This window comes from Nyctibius grandis, chromosome 12 (genome assembly GCF_013368605.1).
Source record: "Nyctibius grandis isolate bNycGra1 chromosome 12, bNycGra1.pri, whole genome shotgun sequence".
NCBI lineage: Eukaryota > Metazoa > Chordata > Aves > Nyctibiiformes > Nyctibiidae > Nyctibius > Nyctibius grandis.
The window spans coordinates 6,084,345-6,101,562 of record NC_090669.1 but is presented as its reverse complement, the minus strand read 5'-3'; the positions used below and the strand labels follow the sequence as shown (position 1 = coordinate 6,101,562).

The following is a 17,218-nucleotide window of genomic DNA, read 5'->3' as shown; positions in this document are numbered from 1 at the left end:
TTGAAAATTGTTCTGATGAAAATAAAAAGAAAAGGTCCTTGAATAAATGCTGTGGGAGGGATCCTGTCTTGTTTCTTTCCAAATGCAGGGGCAAGGACAGATAGAGTTAAGAGTTCCCAAAATTATTACATAAAGATAGTCTTTTTCTAGTTAAACTCCTACGTAAAAATCTAATTAAATTCCTATATAATTGATACAAGTAACAGTCATTTGAGGCATTTGTCATATGGAAGCTCAGCTCCTCAAACCTTTATCACTTCTAGTCTAGTTGGGAATTGCAGCATACGTAGTGTTAAATGTTGCTCATAAGCTCTTGCAGTTGTCTGATATTATTTAGTTTTAAAATTCTCCCTTCCAATAATTTTTTATTTTAATCCTGCATTGTTCCTTCTTTTTTTCACCTGGCCCTTCTTGAATTCTAGTTACTGCTGAAGCAATTCTGTTGTAGAAGAGGAAGTAATACAGCATGTTAAGCCAGCAAATAAGAACAAAGGTGGCTCTGGCAGCTTTCCCTTAATATCAGTTCCTTGTGCTCAGCCTCCCTTATTAATGCATCTGAGCTGCTGTCACTCAGATGGTTTTAACAGAGACATGCATACTATGTGTCAAAAAGGGTGGCCTAGATTTTTGAATTTCAGGTTGAGAGTACCCCAACATATAAAACCACTGTATCAAATTATAAAATGATTAACTCCAATCCTTGTATACATTCTGAAGGAAATTAAATGTATTTATTCTTGTCTTTGATATATGCTCTAAGGAAGCAAGAGAGTTTAGAATTTCAAGGTGTCCGCAGTATTTTCATTTGGACAGAGACTTGCCTGCTTACCCTTGTTTGTGATAGTTCAGAACAATCAGTCTCTTTGTCAAGTTGTACTTCCATATTAGGATTTCTTTTGTGTATGCGTGTAACTCTATAAAGGGGTTTTGCCTCTCCTCATGATCCCTGTTCCTTCCCTTGTCCTAATTTGCCTGTGGGTGTTTTGATTACGTTCTTATATAACACATGCAAATATTTACTTAAAAATACAGTCAGATTATTTGATGCTTTTTCTTTATTGGTTCATTTAATGGATTCAATTTTGGATGTTACCACACGGCTGATTAAATGTATCTATATTTTCCTATTGGCCTGGTACAGCTTTAGTATCTGTTATGGATTGCTATGACTGCCTCTCCCTTTTTTTTAGAGAACGAATCCAAACCATTCTAGAATGAGTTAGTACTCTTTGTAGGAATTGTTTGTTTATTAAGTTTGGCAGTAGGAATATGCAGTAGTATAAGTCTAGGACTTATTTTCAGCAAAAGGGAGCAAATAGGACAAAGGAGAGTGGTGGTGAAATCAGGAATGGTCCTCTCTTTGCCAGCCTTTCTCTTTTTCACCTTCAGAAATCCATCCTGTATTTGAGAATAGCATGGAGAAGGGAAGAGATGATTTTTAAAAAACTTGTCACTACTGTACTACTTCACATTCACGAAGTACAGATAGTGATAGCAGCAGGACTATTTAGACTCTTAGAGCAGTTAGGAATATAAGTGTATGGGGACAAAGGACAAACAAAAGTTTCCGTGAACAAATGTACACAGAAGACTTAAGAAATAATTTTTGCACATGTCCATTTTAGTTCAGTAGTGCTGCTCTGCAAAATTACACCTGATCATTGCAAGTGAGGGGAAAAGTTAGCAAGAAATAAGGTCTCTATATGCAAGTAATAAAAATGAAAACTGGAAATTAAGTATTAGCCTTTGCAAGAGTTAGGATTGCTTTATTAAAACCACATTATCTGAAAAACTAACAGTTCTTAAGTTTGCTTAACAAATGTATTCTTAAGCAAAATGTTGATTTGCATTACGAAATTTGCCTTGGTTTGGCATAAAGCAAATGGCTGAACAGATCTACTTCTTTCATAGCAGATCAGCGCTCTCTTATATTTTACCTCTTTGTATACTCTAAGCTTATTCTTTAAATTATGCAAAGTCAGTTTAAGAATAAAACGTGAGTGAAAGAAAATCGAATAGTCCTTCCTTTAGCTGTAGTTCTTTAACCTTATGATAGTACTGTAAATGTTCCAAGTACGATGAAATACAGATCCCGACAAACTCTTGTGTAAGTTTGTATGAGTTGTGAGGCAGAAGAGAATTTCTAACATCAACTTCAGGACTTCAGTAAAATATATTCTTACAGAAGCAGACCAGGGTCTCCTGATTCACTGACCACTGGTGACTGGCAAAGTGATGAATCAAAACCAAACTGAGGAATGAGATGCATCAGACTTTCAAAAGTCAGTGTGGCTCTGCTGCCTCCAGTTTATTTGGTTAGGCTGTATGTGCAGAACTTGTTAAGGAAATATGGATGATTCATTGCAGTCTGCTGGTCTAAACAGTTTGGGAACCACTGAAGTAAAATGTATCGTTTAGAAAAACATCCAAACTTGATATAAAAAAGAATTCCCATGAGGGAGAATTCACTTCACGCAGCGGTGATCTGCTCCAATGGTTAATTATCCTTTCTTTTAAATTGTACTCCCTGTTTCTGGTCTGAACTTGCCTAACCTTCTTTCAGACCCTGAATTTTGCTAATGGTTGTCTGCCAACTTAAATGTTAAATGTTAGCTTTCTGTTCCCCATGTAGCTTATTGCAGAGGCTGTGAACAAAAAGCCTTGAAACTAAACAAAATTAACCAAGCTTGAATTGTTCACTACATTTGTGTTGTTCACTATGCGTTTTTTTCTTTAGAAAGTTTGTTACAAAAAAAAAAAATCTCTTCTTTCAGCAACCCCATATAGCAATATCCTTCTTGAAATTATATGCCAAAAATCAACAGTGTTTCATTAATAGTTGTCTTACTATGAAGTTGAGGCAACAACTGCAGTTCATAGGTTTTCTAAGGGAGTTTTGTTATCATCATTTGACCAATGGCATAGTTTATGCAAAAATAGGAAATTATTATAAATACAAAACAATGTCTGTGAATTTACTACACAGGTTGCTCTTATAAATGTATAAAATGTTACAAATTGCATTTTTTGCAACTGAATAGTCTTGTACAAATATTGATACATATGTTAAATTTATCGACATAATGTGATTGTAATTTTTATGTCCTCGAAAATCACTTGTGAAAAATGATGCAAGTGTATTAACATTGTACTCCTGTGTAGCTTCAAAAATAACATCTCGTTGGTTGTGCTGTTTTGGAAATACGTTGACAATTTCTATGACACCAAATTTGCTGTAACCACGATAACAAATCAGTGATGGTTGCCTTTAAATGGTTTTGGGAAAAAGAGGGGGAATTGCACAAAGCTTCTGCTCCAAGGCTCCTCTAATATGAGAAAAGTTTGAAGGAAAATCTGTGTTTATCATGTCCTTGAAAAGGACAAATCACAAAGATTGAAGAGCAGAGGCAGGAGGCAGGGTGCTGCTTCTGCAGCTGAACCCCAGGGGACCTAACATACCTCTTCCCTCAGTATATTCTGTCTGCAGTGATTTTGTTAATTGCAGCATATATTCTCAAGAATTATCTTGTAAATATCTCCTTTAAAATACATTGGCTCTGTATTGTTCCAGACTGGAGAATACAGTTCAATAATGAAATATGATGTGTTGGAAGGCTGTAAAGGTCTTCAAATTTCACCAAGTTTCTAAGTGCTTTTATACTTCCATAGTGCTTATTGTGCTCATAAAATCTCTGGAAAATAATTTAGTTCTGTAAAAAATATCAAGGGTCAACAATTTCATAATGGCCTACAAAGATGTTAAAATACTATGTAATGGGCATGACAGTTACAGTATGTGAAATTTAATGCTCTAGCTCCTTATTGATCTTCCTTGTAGCCAACTGCATGGCACAAGCATTTGCACTTAGCACCTGCTCTTTCTACATTAGCACTATCTTCAGCAGTGTTATCAAGGGGACTTTGGAAACCACACTTGATGCTAAACTTAAGTATTTAAGGAAATATCTATATTTTTTCAAGTATCCGTTTTATTTTCACTTTATTTTTGACTGCTTTTTCTTCTGGGTGATGTTTTAATACTTAAAATTACACACACCTCCCCCCCTTTTTTTAAGTACCCTTGTTAAACATTGGATACTGCTACTGTTACCTATCAAAATATATAGAGACCAGAAATCCTGTAAGGCTCATTTATTTTCTGGAAATGATGAAAAGTTGCAAGAAAATTAATTGCATCTTTGATCTTGCTGATGGTTCTGAAAAACTGTATTAGTGTGACCTGCTCGTGTGTGTGTGTGTGTGTGTGTTTGAAACTTCTTTGTCTGTCTACATCTACAGAAGCTATAAGCATGTTGCAGAGGTTCTGAACCTGCATCTCAAGCTGTGTCAGCCCTTGGTTTTTGTTCTGGAGGTCCTTGGTTCATTCTCTGGCTGTTGATCAGCATGTTTGCTCTTACTTTGCTACACTAATTAGATAGTATACCCCAGTGAAGGTTGTACAATTCCACATGGCAGATATGCAATGCCTCCCAAAATGTTGTGGTGATTCTTAGTGGTTCTTTGTGTTTCCTTGTGCTGTTCAGAGAGAAACAGCACCATGTCAGTATGCCCATTCATAAGCGCAGTGTGCAGCTCCTAAGGCTGTACAGCTCTAGTGCCCTATATTCTGGTAACAGACTGCAGTAGAAGTTAGGCAATGTCAATAACTTCTTAGTGTCATCACAACGTGGGAGGTCTACAGACAGCAATGCCAAATATATCCTTGTTTCAACATTAACCATTTTTACAATCTGTGGTTTTATTTTATCTGTTTTTAATTTTTATGGAATGTTTTCTCTCTTAAGGGATTGGTGCTTAGTATTTCACAACTGGTCAAGCCCACTTGGTTTCTTGGGACTGGGTGTATGGGGTATTTTTGCTATGTCGTGCAGAATCAATTAGTAGTGACAGTCACTAAGGTTTCTGTCTGCTGATTCTGTGCAGGTGAGCTGGTTAAGAACTGCTTGATTACGAAATGTAATTTCTCAGCAACTATTGGCCATTTTTTGGTGAAACTGTGCAAAGAATGGCACGCAGAAACAGCCCGATGTCCTTATCTATTCCTTGTGATTCACAAACATGTTGCTCTAAAAGTATCCACTGCTTTAAACATCTTCTTAGGTGCATGTATGCTCTTGTGTCCATATATATAAGAAGAAAACCAAAGAAATGGAGATCTGATTGAAACTTGATCATTATTTTTGAACAAAGTTTGAATGTTCTGACTTCTCACCTAATACAGCTGATCCATTTACCAACTGGTACATGCTCGAAGAGGGTGCACGAATGATAGAGGGTGTAAGGAATGGATGATGATGTCAAGATGCTTGCAGTGATGTAGAAGTTTATTGACAGGAATACTGAGGAGGCCTAGGGGCATTTTGTCAGCACAAAGTGGATGTGTTTTGAATGATTTATCATTTCAAATTTTTATTATGATTACTTAAAGTGCTAATCCATGTGTGACAAATCTACACTCAGCTGGGTAAGAAAATTGCTGGTTCTGTTCCATTAACAGCCACTAGCCAAAGGAACAATGTTCTTGTAGGTTAAAACAACAATTAAGGGGCCCTGAACATGTCAAGGTGGGGAGAGAGGGGATACTGGTAGCAAAGCCATTTTTCACACATTGCTAAGCTGCTCCAATGCATAAATTAACTCTTAGTTCAGTTACATCAGTCAAGTATGTTGTGCATATGCATGACTGGTCTGCGTGTGTGCGTGAACCAAAATCTGAGAAAGGGTAAGAGAGATTGAAACTAGTAAGCAAAGCCAAACAGTACCTTTGCAGGAAAGAATGTCCAACAGCCTTTTGGGCAGCTGCTCAGTAACAAATACTGAGGTCTTTGCATTACAGGAGATTGTTCGTTATGTAATTTTTTCGTCAGATCACTTGAACTGCATCCTACTACTTCTGTAACTGGACTGTTTTGTTCAGTGGGAGAGCAAGATGCACAATGGGTATATTAAATAACCAGCATACTTAATTGTAGCATAGTTAGGAAATGGATTTATGGGCTATTAAATATTGTTAGAGAGTCATAGATAATTTTAATATGAGTTTATATAGAATAATAATAATAATAATAATGCGAGTTTTTGTCCTTAATATGAAAATGTTTTTTGCCTGTAGTATTATGGGGGGGAGCTGTAATATGCAAAATGTGGTATGCTATGGGCACGTGTCTGCCAGTATTTTTGACAGGCTGGATTATAGAAAGAATGTAGCACAGAGAAGGCTTTTGGTAAGACTTGAGTGTAATGACGGGTAACCTGGAAATATAACTTTTTCATGTGAGTAAATGGTGCTGTAAAATTGGCCAGTTCCTTAAGATCTTTTAATGAGTGGAGTTTACAGAAATAATTTCCAGAAAAAATTTCTGAAATCTAATATATGTGATAATGGAGAAATAAAAGCTGTAATAGTGCATTTAGAATGTATTTTTTATTACTCTAGGTTCATTTCTGACATAACTGGTTTTAGTGAGCCACTTGAATGATCTTGGTTGCTATGAAGTTTTAATCACTAACACTTGGAAAGCCTTGTAGTTTAAACAAATGTCAACTTCAAAATCACATTCCTGCCTTTGGTAACTATCCTAAATTTGGTGTATATTTTTTTTAATTTTTTACTTTTAAAAACATCTGAAAGAATGTTAGGAGGTAAGGTTGTGGAAATTCATGTAAAGTGGTGGCTTTTTTCTAGATGGGGTCTTAGTATTGTGTCACAAAATTTTTACTATATGAAGTATTTAATCTTCCTCCTTTATAAAGCATTGAGCTCTCCCTTCAGAGCACTAGCCCTTTTCTTCATGCATGACTTGAAAGAAATCCACATTTTATTATAGTTGATTAAATAAAAGAGGATGAAAGAGAAACACAGGCCCTAATGTACGTTCTTATGTGGGGAAGAAGCTAATAGAAGGAAGAGATTTTTGGAAAACCAAAGGTTTGCATCTGAACTTGTGATTGAGATGTTTCTTTCATGACAGCAAGGCACTCTGAGAATGCATACTAAACCTGATAACCTTTTGGAAGACAAAAGACTATTGCGAAAAACAGTATTGAAGATGGAGATGATATTTTCTTATGCTTTGGATAGAGGCCCTCTTTTTAGGAGGTGCCCCAGGAATTTCTGCAAGCACATTGGATTGCATTGAAGACAAAAAGACTTAAGTGTCTGTGTTTTACTAATTCTGCTCCTGAGTCAGTATTCTCAAAAGTGTAGAAACTGCAGCAGGGCAGTTAGCAAAACTTCTTAGAATGAAAAAATTGGCCAGTGTTTCGAGGACTTCTAATGAAAGGAGTTAAGACAGAAGGGCTTTTGTAGGCTGAGTGGAGATGATGTTTCAAAGCTAATAGGCCTTCCTTTTGGATTCTCACCTCTAGCAGGATATTGTTCCCTCCTTTAGCCCCAATAAGATTATTTATCAGATCTAGACATGAGATAGGTAAAATTCAGCCTAGATAAAATGTTCAGCTTTCTTTTACCTCTCTTTGCTCTAAGATTGCTGGAGGTGGAGGGGAGTAAAAATGAGGAGCATTTTCAATCTTTGCTTTATAAAAAAATATATATCATTGACCCGATGAAATTAAGGCAACATTAGGTGGGACTTTAGGTCACTGTAACGTGAGTCAGGTAGTGAATCAGAAAATTCAATTATTTTGCAGGGAAGAGTGTATATGAGTACATGGAATTGTTTTGGTGCTTGTGCTGCTTTCTCTGCATCAGGCAAGCACTGGCTTGCACCAGCTTGCCTGAAAGGTAGATGGAAGAGTCCAGCCAGTTCTCAGCCATCTGCAGAGTATTGAAAATGGCTGTTCCAGAGTGTTATGTGTATATGAAATATTTTTAGATAATAAATACCTAAGAAAATAGGAAGTTAAATGCAACAGTGAGATACTCAGTTTTTGTTTGAATTGTCTTCTTTCATGTGTCTTTTCCATAGCATGATTAATCATTTGCTTCATTCTGCATAATGCTGATTGTAAAGTGAAAGTAAGTCATCAATGGCTAAAAAAAAAAAGCTTGCTTGCCTCCCCTCAGAGGTGCCTGTTAAAAGTTTCAAAATACCATCTTTTCTGAAAATATCTTTTTTAGGGAATAATGACATGGGCTTTTCCAGAATAGTAAGTAACAGTCATGCTTTTTTGGCAGTCTACTGGTTTGTTGAGTAAAGTATATCTTTTTAACTGCTCATCGGAGTGCGCTCTTGTTGTAGAAGTAAAAACTAACATCCTTAAATGTTTCCTAGGCGCTGTTGTATCTGTCCATGTCTTGGACTTATGTGGCTGACTTTTTACAGCTGTATGGGATACTGATGCAGGTCCAGAGAGATTACTTGGTGTAGTGAAGCTGACATTTTCCCCAAATTCAGGAGAAATGCAGGGCAGTACACAGAGTTATCTTTTTAGAGGTGATTACTACTTGCATTGATGTATGTCTCTTCGTGTGAACAAATGCAATTTCTTCAATAAATTCTTCAGTGATTTTTTTATGCTAAGTACTGGGGAAAAAAACCCAAATTTTTGCTTTTTAATGTTTTCAATGTTTTAACATGTTAGAAATTGTTGCAACATTGCAGCCTTAAATTTGTTATCAGAACTAATTTCAATAATATTTCAATGTGATTTCAATAAAATTAGTTTTTATAATACATTGTTTCAGCCAAGACAATGATCTGTAAATTGGAAAATGACTGTTGTCTTCTGACTTGTTTTATGATGAAACTAAGTGGGAATTCTATGTTTGAAACACTAAGGCCTTCACAAGCTGTTATAGCCTAGATATTGAACTTTTGTCTTACAATTAAGAAAGGAATGAAACCTTTTGAGATGGTATTGACACCCTGCAGTGAAATATGTCAGCTGCAAAGATTTTTACACTGTCATGCTTCTTGGCCACAAAATGTCATTAAGTCCTATCTTTCCCTTATACCACTTAATTTGAAAACAGCAAACCATGGGTGTGTAACATAACTGCATTTTGGCCTGTGAGTTTGATGTGTATTAGCTGTGTTTCTGTTACTGCTCCTGCTCTGTAACATACAACACATTACTTCTATTGCCATGAAGAAACTTAGAAAAATAAATTGAAATGGTGTGTATAGTGATTGAGAGATTCCAGTTATTACTATTCCACTTCCTGAATTTTACAACCAACCATCTCATTAATAAACCTGTTTATTACTAATAAATGAGCAGAGATTGTTAATATCTGCATGAAGTTCATCACATGCTCTGAAATTGGGCATTAATGCTTCTGATACTCATTCCAGTTATCAGAGTCAGATATAATAGATCCATTAACACAGCAGCCTACAAAATAAGATATTTGCATATACTTTCTTCTTTCTGAAGGCCCAAGTACAACAGTTACGTGGTTTCTTGAGCAGTGCCGAGTACATGATGACATTATAGGGATGGTGCATATAGGATTGTCTTTCATGTATTGGCATCGCTAATGTATGTATAAAAATCATATTGTTTTTTAAAGTGTAAGAAACGTAATACTGGTACCTGAATAAACTGTTTCACTGTTAATTTTTAAAATTAAAAATCAGATTTAGAAAAATGCTTTTTAAGATGCCTGATACCTTCAAGGAAAGACAATTTTTTTTTTTTATTTATTGAGGGGTTTTTGTGTTGGCAGAGCCTAGAAGCAATGCTTATGTAAGTGCTTAAACTTACACATCAGCCAGCTGGTAGAGCCAGATCTTCAGGTTTTTTTCTTTTTTTTACTTTTTGGAGGTATTTGTGAGTAGCTTGATGTTTTTGACATCTGTGTGACAGCTTCTTGCATAAGAGATGAGCAGCGTGTTATACCACCCAGATGTGTGTATTAGTCTGTACATCCAGCTGAAGAGCAGCACTTAGCCAGATCTGACAATCAAATGTGAACTAGTACTACCTATACACAAGAGTGCATTTTAATGTTGTGTGCTTTTTGCCAAGAAGCTGGTACTTGACAGAGAGATTGTCAGAATCTCTCTTCTTCCCACCTCTTTTTTTCCCACAGATGTGAGTCCATGTTGAAATATATTATTTTTTTCTGCAGTTTAATATGGTTTATCTTACAGATAACAAAGCCAATCTAATGTTTTCAGTGATTTCATGTAATAAAATTGCAGCAAGCTTTTTGTAATAGCAAAGTGTTATTGTTTTAGAATATGCAGCAAATTAGCATGTCATTTTCTGCCATCTTAATCTGAGGTTACACTGTGCTGGGTTTCACCAATGGCTTCATGTCAACATAGCAACAACCTGTCCCCAAAGAAAATGAGAGACCTGGAGAAATTACATTGGGAGTTCGTGAATTTCAGTGCTGCTCTTCTCACTCTAGTTAAGAGTTGGTGATCGACAGTGTGAGTGTGGAGATGAGTCAGTGAGAACTACCCGCTCTTGTTTTAATTTGACTGAACTGTTAGCTATAAACCTTAAAAGCTTCTACACTTCCTTACAATTTTAAGCCTCTGTCATCTTCCTTGATGCTTAAATTGGATTAAATGAAATTCACTGCCACAGAATAAAGTACTCAGTAACACTCGTCATAGTTCAGCTTTCCTTGTTTGTTTGTTATAAGCAAGGAGTTAGTTACTGCATGTAATATTTCTTTCTTCCTTTTTTAAAGTAGAATTGCCAGAATAGGGAAGATCTATTTTCACCTGTATATACAACCCAGAAAGATCATGAAAAGGGGGAATTTACAAGAGAAAAAAAATTTTCTTTAAACAATGAATTCTCTTGTCTATGGAATAATCAATTTGCAGTGACATTTAGGTGATGAAATATGTAGTTTTTCCCATATAACTTGGTTTTATGAAAGTGCTAGTGATATCCTTTTTTAATTTATTCTGTGTTTTCCTTTGTTATTACACCCTTATCATTCTTTTAAAAACTGTATTCCATTTCCATCTGATCTTGCTCTTGCAACATAAAGATATTAAGTGAGATGCAACTTCAGTTATTTCTTGTGATAGTGTTTATGTAGTTTCAAATATTGCAATAAAAATGAGAACTTTGAATCCTGTTATCTGAAATATTCAAGCATTATAGCAGATGTAGTCTTATGATCTTTGAGTTGCTTTTTTATTAGTAAATATTTGTTAATGATCAAAGTTCGTAAAGAAACCATCCTTGCAAACTGAAAAAAAAAGAAATAAAGGAAACTGTATTAATTTTCTAGGCCCATGCCTTCACTGTAACAATTTTTACACTGTTGTTAATCTGTATGTATCTCATGTTGAGTTAGACTGTGGGTAGATGAATGTTGATGGACTTGTCACGGATTGGGATTGTTTGATTCCAAAAATCTGATGGCATGTTTCAAGCATCTCTTGCACTTTGCAAATCTTCAGCTGCATAATTAATTGTATAATGCATACAAAAATTCTATTGTTATTAATAAAAACCTGGAAAATGCAGTTTGGGGAAAATCAAGCATTTACCTTAGCAATTTCTTAGTGGTCACGTGGACTAAACATTGGTGGAGATACTCTCAGTCTAGAACAGAAGTAAAAAGGGAGTTAAGAGAACAAGGGGACGGAGAAAACCTGCTCTTCACAGTCAGCTGATTCTTAGCACACTCCCAACATCAAACCAGATTTATGGCTGTCTGCTGGGATGGCAGGTCTTGTGTATGGCATTTTAGATATTGCCATGTTGTAGGGGCTTTGGTGTGCGGTAGATGATGTTTTCTTTTTCCTTTGTACACCTTCCTTTCATTTCAGGAAACATTTTAGAGTATGCCCAACATTGAGGCTCATTGTTTTAATAAAGTATATTACTGAGCCATTTAACGGAATATGAGCTTTGTACCCATTGGATCAACAAATGGAAGTTGAAAATAAAATGAGAAAGCAGTAAGAAATCAGTATTGAGGTACAAGGTGGTCGTAGTTCAGAAGAACATTAGACCAAGATGGATTTTCATCAGTGTAATAAGGACTGATTATCTAAAAAAGAATTTAGGACAAAAAGTATTCACATGCTCTGAAACTACCTAACCTGAATTACTGCTTTGTAAGTGGAAAAGCTCCACTGATTTTTTGCATCCGTTTTTTTCTTACTTAATTTTCCAGAATTGAAGGTAGTAAGAGAAATAATTGCACATGATTGTCTTTTAAATGCAACTAATTTTATGCTTGGCTGTTTCTATCTTGGGTTTTAGTCTAATTTTCTGTTTCAATTTTACTCCTCCAAAACAGAAAAAAAAGCTTCTTGAAGAACTTGGAGGGAATAGACTTCCATATATGACACCAGCCGATGCTGATTTCCATCAGTTGGTAATGTATTTCTTTTAACTGTTCTTGTTTTAAACGAAAATGGCTGTTTGCACTGAACAACAAATAAATCTTGCTTCAAAGAGACACTGTGAAATTTGATATGAAAAAAGTATCCTGATGGCTGATAAAGATAACGTACTTCCAGGTGGTACAAAATAAGACCTCTAGAATTGGGATAGTCAAGAATGAAAACTTTATGAACTTCATCTATTTTTAGGATTTGGCCTTGAGTATCAGTACCTGAATATCAGGTAACACATGTGACAACGAATCACAGTTTCTTGTGCTTTGTTAAAGTAAAGTACATGTCACTGTTCTTTTAAGGTTTTTTGGTTTTGTGGGGTTTTTCCCCGAGTTGTGAAGAGAATTATTCTTATAGCTCAGGTTTGGCAAAATAGGGAAAATATTAAAACAGAAATTTAAAATCTTTTGGCTTAATTCTATGTTCAAACAGTAAGTAACCCTTAAGGCTTTGCTTACAAAACAAACTGTGGAAACTGGAATGCATGTGTCAAATGAAACGAAATAAAAGTAAAAACAGGCCTAGTAGCCACATGAGTAGTAAACCAAATGAGTGTATTCTGCATCCATCTTGGATCTTTCTAGGTCAGCTACGAAACATATGGCAAGAATTGTAGGTTCAATCGGATCAAATTGGGACACGGTAAGATGAAAAGCATAAGAAAGAATCTCATAGTTTGAACACCTACAGCAAGCGTGCTTACATTACAGGCATGTCACCTTTCTTGTATTGACATATGGCTCAAAGATGTATATGGTAGCACAAAAATAGGTCCGACTCTTTCCTTGCAAGGATGAATTTCTATTTTGCAGGATTCCAAGGCCAAGAAAAGTTTAGCACATGTCACACTATAGAAGAGGAAAGATGCATTTATGGGTCAGGTACTGGACTGCGACTCAGAAGCATGAAGTCAAACTCCAGTTTTTTCATGGGATTACAATTGCGATACTGAGCAATTTGTATATTTCCCTTACCTTTCTTGTTCATTTGGGTTGTAGGATACTTAGGGAAAGCATGGTTTTCTCTGTATTCTTACAGTGCTGAACATAGTGGGAGTAAGTTCTTGACTGGGATCTTTAATAGCTGTAAGGATAATAGTATGAAAATACATAACTTGCTGTTAACTGTAAAAGCACTTGTGGATAGGGGCAAGGAAAAGTGTAGAAGAGCTTGAAAAGTGTGGAAGAGCTTAAGAATGATTTATTTTTTTTCTTTACAGAAAAAAAAAACAAAACAAAAACAAACATTCTTTTCAGTCTTAAACTAATGTTCAAGATGAAGCTTTTCCCCCGTTTGAGACTCAGCTTACTGTTTTCTCCTTCCTAGTCCTTTTACATCCCCTCCTGTTTGTTCTCTTTTATATCTGTTGCTGCCAAGAGCTGCTGTGCCCAGCATCTTTTTCTTTTCTCCATCTTTGTAAATCCACAGTCCGTGGAGCTGATGTGAAAAGAGATGGAGCCGAGGTTGCTCAAGAGGCATCTCATTTGCTCAGTATCGGTAACACATAAATATAGAAGACAATGGGAGCAAGATAAGCAGTGAAATCAGACATGTTCAAGCCTTAGTAGAGTTTAGATACGTTCTTTTTGCATCATATAGAATTATATTTTTTATGTAGTGTTTGTGTGCATGCTAGGTATTTTTAAGTATATGTGATAATCATAAGCATCACAAGCACCTTTTAAATTCTTATGGTGGTTATGAAATATTACTTTAATCACAGCTGTAGATATTACAGGTTCCATGATGCTTAAATGTACTACAGATGGGGAGGAAAAGCAGGGTGAGAGCTTGAGGGCAACAAATTGGCAAAATAAAGTATCACCTACAGTTTAGTTTTATAGTCTGTCTTTCCTGGAGAGACTTGCCTTACTCCTTTAAGGATCCACCCCTTATAAAGCAGTATTCTTTGAATGTGTTGGAAAGATTAGGTAGGATGCAAGTAAGAAGCTACAGTATGCTGTCAGGTATGGAAATGTACAGTCTGAACAAAAGTGAGAAGTTCCATCATAAGCAATTTGACTGACATCCTCTTTCAACGCATCTTGCCTGATGAAGGATTTTAGAAATGGGCCCCAAACCATAGACTGAAACAGTGTGATGTTTAAAGCCAGTTAGGAACAAGAAAAAGTGTGTTAACAAGGCAGTTCACAAATATCTGAAGTACCAAACTATCATTTCATTATTTAAGTGTCAGTTTGCTTATGAAAGGTCCTTATTGCAGATTCCTAACTTTATTCTATCACTTGAGTCATCCTGTAGGGTGATTCTCTGCGTTAAGAGTACCACCATTAGAAGTGAAGGCATGTATATTTAAAAATCATGTGTGTAACATTCATCTAAAGTATTGAGCATCAAATATTCTTTTTTCCATCCTGTAGTTGCCAGTAAGGTACCTACTTCTTTCAGAATGAACAGTGAATTGACCTTTAATACTTGCTGTCACAGTTACAACACAGAGTACATGATTACTCCCCCTTCCCCATCCCCCCAAAACAACAAGGTGTCCGGTGTGAACCCAGCATTCACCCTGCGTTCTGATCCCTTAATGCTTTCCTTATGTAGAACATAGCACAATGACTGGTTGGAGATTTAAAGAGGACCAAACTGTTTTCATGTGATGTTTCGGAAATGTGTTTCCACTTCCTGATTTCTTCTGAGATATCAGTGTGGGTTTTGTTGTTTTTTAAGGTAGAATCCTAAGTATACTCTGTAAAACTTAATGATAAAATAGTTCTTAAGCATGTAATATTAAAACACAACCCAAAAGTAACATGCCTCTGACTTGGCTGGCAAGAAAATGTGGAAGACATTACCTCTGCAGTTCAAGAGGGGAATACAATGTTGTTACCTTTGTAAAAATCTGTGTGCTTCCTTTCCAGTGCATGTTTTCAGGCATTTAGTTGCTTTGCATTGTATTGTTATTTCCCTCCTTCTGTTTGTAATAATTGTTTGGAATTTAATGTGTGCTATTCATGTCAGAAATTCAGTATATTAAATTGTTTAAAAATATGTAGTAATAGTGACTTTTTAAGTATGCCATAATAGCATATGTCATGTGGTAATTGGTTAATCTGACATGAGTATGTCCAATATACAGAATTATTTAAAGAATTACTGGGATACTGATATAGAACTGTTAGTGCTCTTTCTTTTATACATATCATTTGCATAATGAAACAAATCATGTGGTAATAATCTTTATATGTGACAACATATAATGTTCTGTCATTATTAAGTATGATTGTGAAAGAATACTTATGGTTTCCATCAACCTATACCCACACATCTGACTGTAGCCTATAGCTGTAAATCCTTAAAATTTGCAGTTACTGATTTCAGTAGTTATTCTTTATAAGGATTTTTTCACTGTGCTGTTCAAGGGCTACAGGTACAAAGCACTGATTGGAACAAAGGGGACAGTTCAGGATCTGTAAAGGAATCGTTTCGGGCTTTTGGCAAGCTCAGGAAATTGGGTTTATCAAGTTTATATTGAGTGCTTTTAATGAAAGCTGGGATCCAGTGTTCTGTGCTGGGGATTGTAGAGGGACCTTCAAACAGATATCTGGGACTATTTTCAAGCTTTGGTATTTGAAGTTAAGCATGTAAATACTTTTGTCAGAAATTATTATTATCTGTAGATACTGTTATGTGTTTTTTCCTTTCTCTAGGAACTTAGTTCTTGGAAACCATAAGAATGTATAAAGAAAAAAGGAGTTAGCTTCACTGTAAAAATTCACAAGAAATGGTGGCAAGTTTTTTATCTTAACTAAGATTTATTGTGTGTAATCATTACTTTAAAAATAGACTTCCTTTTATGTTCCCCTTTTTAGCAGAAATAAATAACCCTATAAAGCCATCTCTTCGGTGTTGTAGGATAACAGCATGTCATGATGCAAAAGTCTAACTGTTTTCATGCAGTAGAAAATGTTCATACTGACTTACTGCCTGGTTTGTGTTTTTTCAAGGCATCTTTTCTGGATTTTAAAATTAATTTCCTGAAAGGCAGGTTCAAATCTGACTTGCAAGTAGATAGAACTAGTAAAGTGGTTTTGAGTTGTACCAGAAGGAGCCCACAGATGGATCGTAGGTCAGTGTGATGCTTTTGTGCTGATAGCTTTTATTTGTTTTTTAATAGTGCTTTGAACATAAGCTATTACGTTAGTAAAAGTTTTGATAGAGCAGTTTTGTGCATCTGTGTGCTCTTGCCCCACTGCCTGATGCCTTCAGATTTCAGTTCACCTTCATTTATTTTTCCCCTTCATTTTTTTTTCCCACAACACCACCAGTGTCTACCTTTTCCCCAGATTAGTGACTAACTTCTGGAGACAAGGAAATAGGTGTAGTGAGTCATTTGGAGCTTCACATTTGCTAATTGATACCTCATAGGCTCACATTACAGCCTTTCGCTTACTAAGGGCACTAGTTTGCATCTGTTTCTTTTATTTATCTATTTATTTAGCCTCCACACACTGCTTGATTCTGAACTCCAGCTGATACCAGAGCTGGTGAGGTCAGAGGAGGATATAAGGAAAAAGGATATTACAGGTGGGGAGATAGGGAGGAAAATAAATAAGTTTGGAAATTTTCTTTTATCTAAAAGGGGAACTTTTATATAAAATAGGAGAGCTAATTGGCATGCATTGAGGAATGTGAAAATAGAAAGGACCAGTATGTCAAGGACTATTTTGAAGGTAGAGGTGCAGTGCAGCAAAATGTTGGCTGCCTTTGAAAATTTACATTTTCATTTTGTTATTTTTGCCCTAAAAATTATTGTTATATAAAACTATTTCAGTTTATCATGTATCCCTCTAGAATCCTGTACATCAGAATGAGACAGAACAGTCTTTGCAACCATCTCAAAAAGAGGAGTTGCTTTGTGACTGCTCAGTATTCTATTGTTTATATACTTA

General features: G+C 35.7%; 1 protein-coding gene across 3 annotated transcripts in view; it reads left to right on the top strand.

The window, feature by feature from the left end:
- The window catches only part of FTO (FTO alpha-ketoglutarate dependent dioxygenase), a 257,006-nt gene that overhangs the window by 33,937 nt on the left and 205,851 nt on the right, over window positions 1–17,218 (top strand). For all 3 annotated transcript variants that reach the window (XR_011049089.1, XM_068411450.1, XM_068411449.1), the window contains exon 2: window positions 12,206–12,283. Coding sequence is in view for 2 of the 3 variants with exons in the window: in XM_068411450.1 (XP_068267551.1) it covers window positions 12,206–12,283 (78 nt within the window). In the remaining variant the exon portion in view is untranslated. The remainder of the gene's footprint in view (window positions 1–12,205; window positions 12,284–17,218) is intronic.